At 34.8% G+C, this 652-nt stretch overlaps 1 protein-coding gene across 1 annotated transcript in view; it reads left to right on the plus strand.

The window, feature by feature from the left end:
- The window catches only part of ANKIB1 (ankyrin repeat and IBR domain containing 1), a 55,705-nt gene that overhangs the window by 46,246 nt on the left and 8,807 nt on the right, over positions 1–652 (plus strand). The window contains exon 14 of the mRNA XM_010143180.1: positions 24–169. Within this exon, the coding sequence (XP_010141482.1) occupies positions 24–169 (146 nt within the window). The remainder of the gene's footprint in view (positions 1–23; positions 170–652) is intronic.

Here is a 652-nt window from a genome sequence, read left to right on the forward strand (position 1 = left end):
ACGATGCTCCTTTCATCTTACAGCTGAGGGAGGCTGTCCTGATACCACATTCATTGAAGATGCAGTACAAGAGCTTCTAAAAACTCGCCGCATTCTTAAGTGTTCTTATCCATATGGATTCTTTTTGGAGCCTAAAAGCACAAAGAAAGAAATATTTGAACTTATGCAGGTAATACGTGTATATATTTTGGTTTTCTGATGTTACTCTTTTTTTGTAATGATATCAGTGTCTTTTGACTTCTGGTTTTTTATTCTGCCTTTTGAACAACTGTGTGTGTAACTCATTTTTTGATAGTGAAGGTTTTCATTTATGGTTAAATGAAAGGAAAAGTAATGTCACAGGCACAGTGAAAGCCACTACAAACATCTGTCTGAATGCTTGATAATTCTTTTGCTGGTTTTGTAATGTAAAACTGATTTCTGTTTTCTGTTTGTAACTGAGTTGGAAAACAATTGTGTCTTCGTTACTCTGTGACACAGTAGCTTTTAGTTCACTTTTAGAATGAATGAAAAACAGTGCTGCAGAACGAAAGGGATAAGCACAGATGGAATGAGAAAAGAAGAAAATTATTTACTGTTAACCTGCTTTTCTGAAGATAATATTTTACCTTCAGTCTTCCTTTCTTTCTCTAGCTCCGCTTTTCTGTCTTTC

This window comes from Buceros rhinoceros, unplaced genomic scaffold (genome assembly GCF_000710305.1).
Source record: "Buceros rhinoceros silvestris isolate BGI_N320 unplaced genomic scaffold, ASM71030v1 scaffold8089, whole genome shotgun sequence".
NCBI classification, from domain to species: domain Eukaryota; kingdom Metazoa; phylum Chordata; class Aves; order Bucerotiformes; family Bucerotidae; genus Buceros; species Buceros rhinoceros.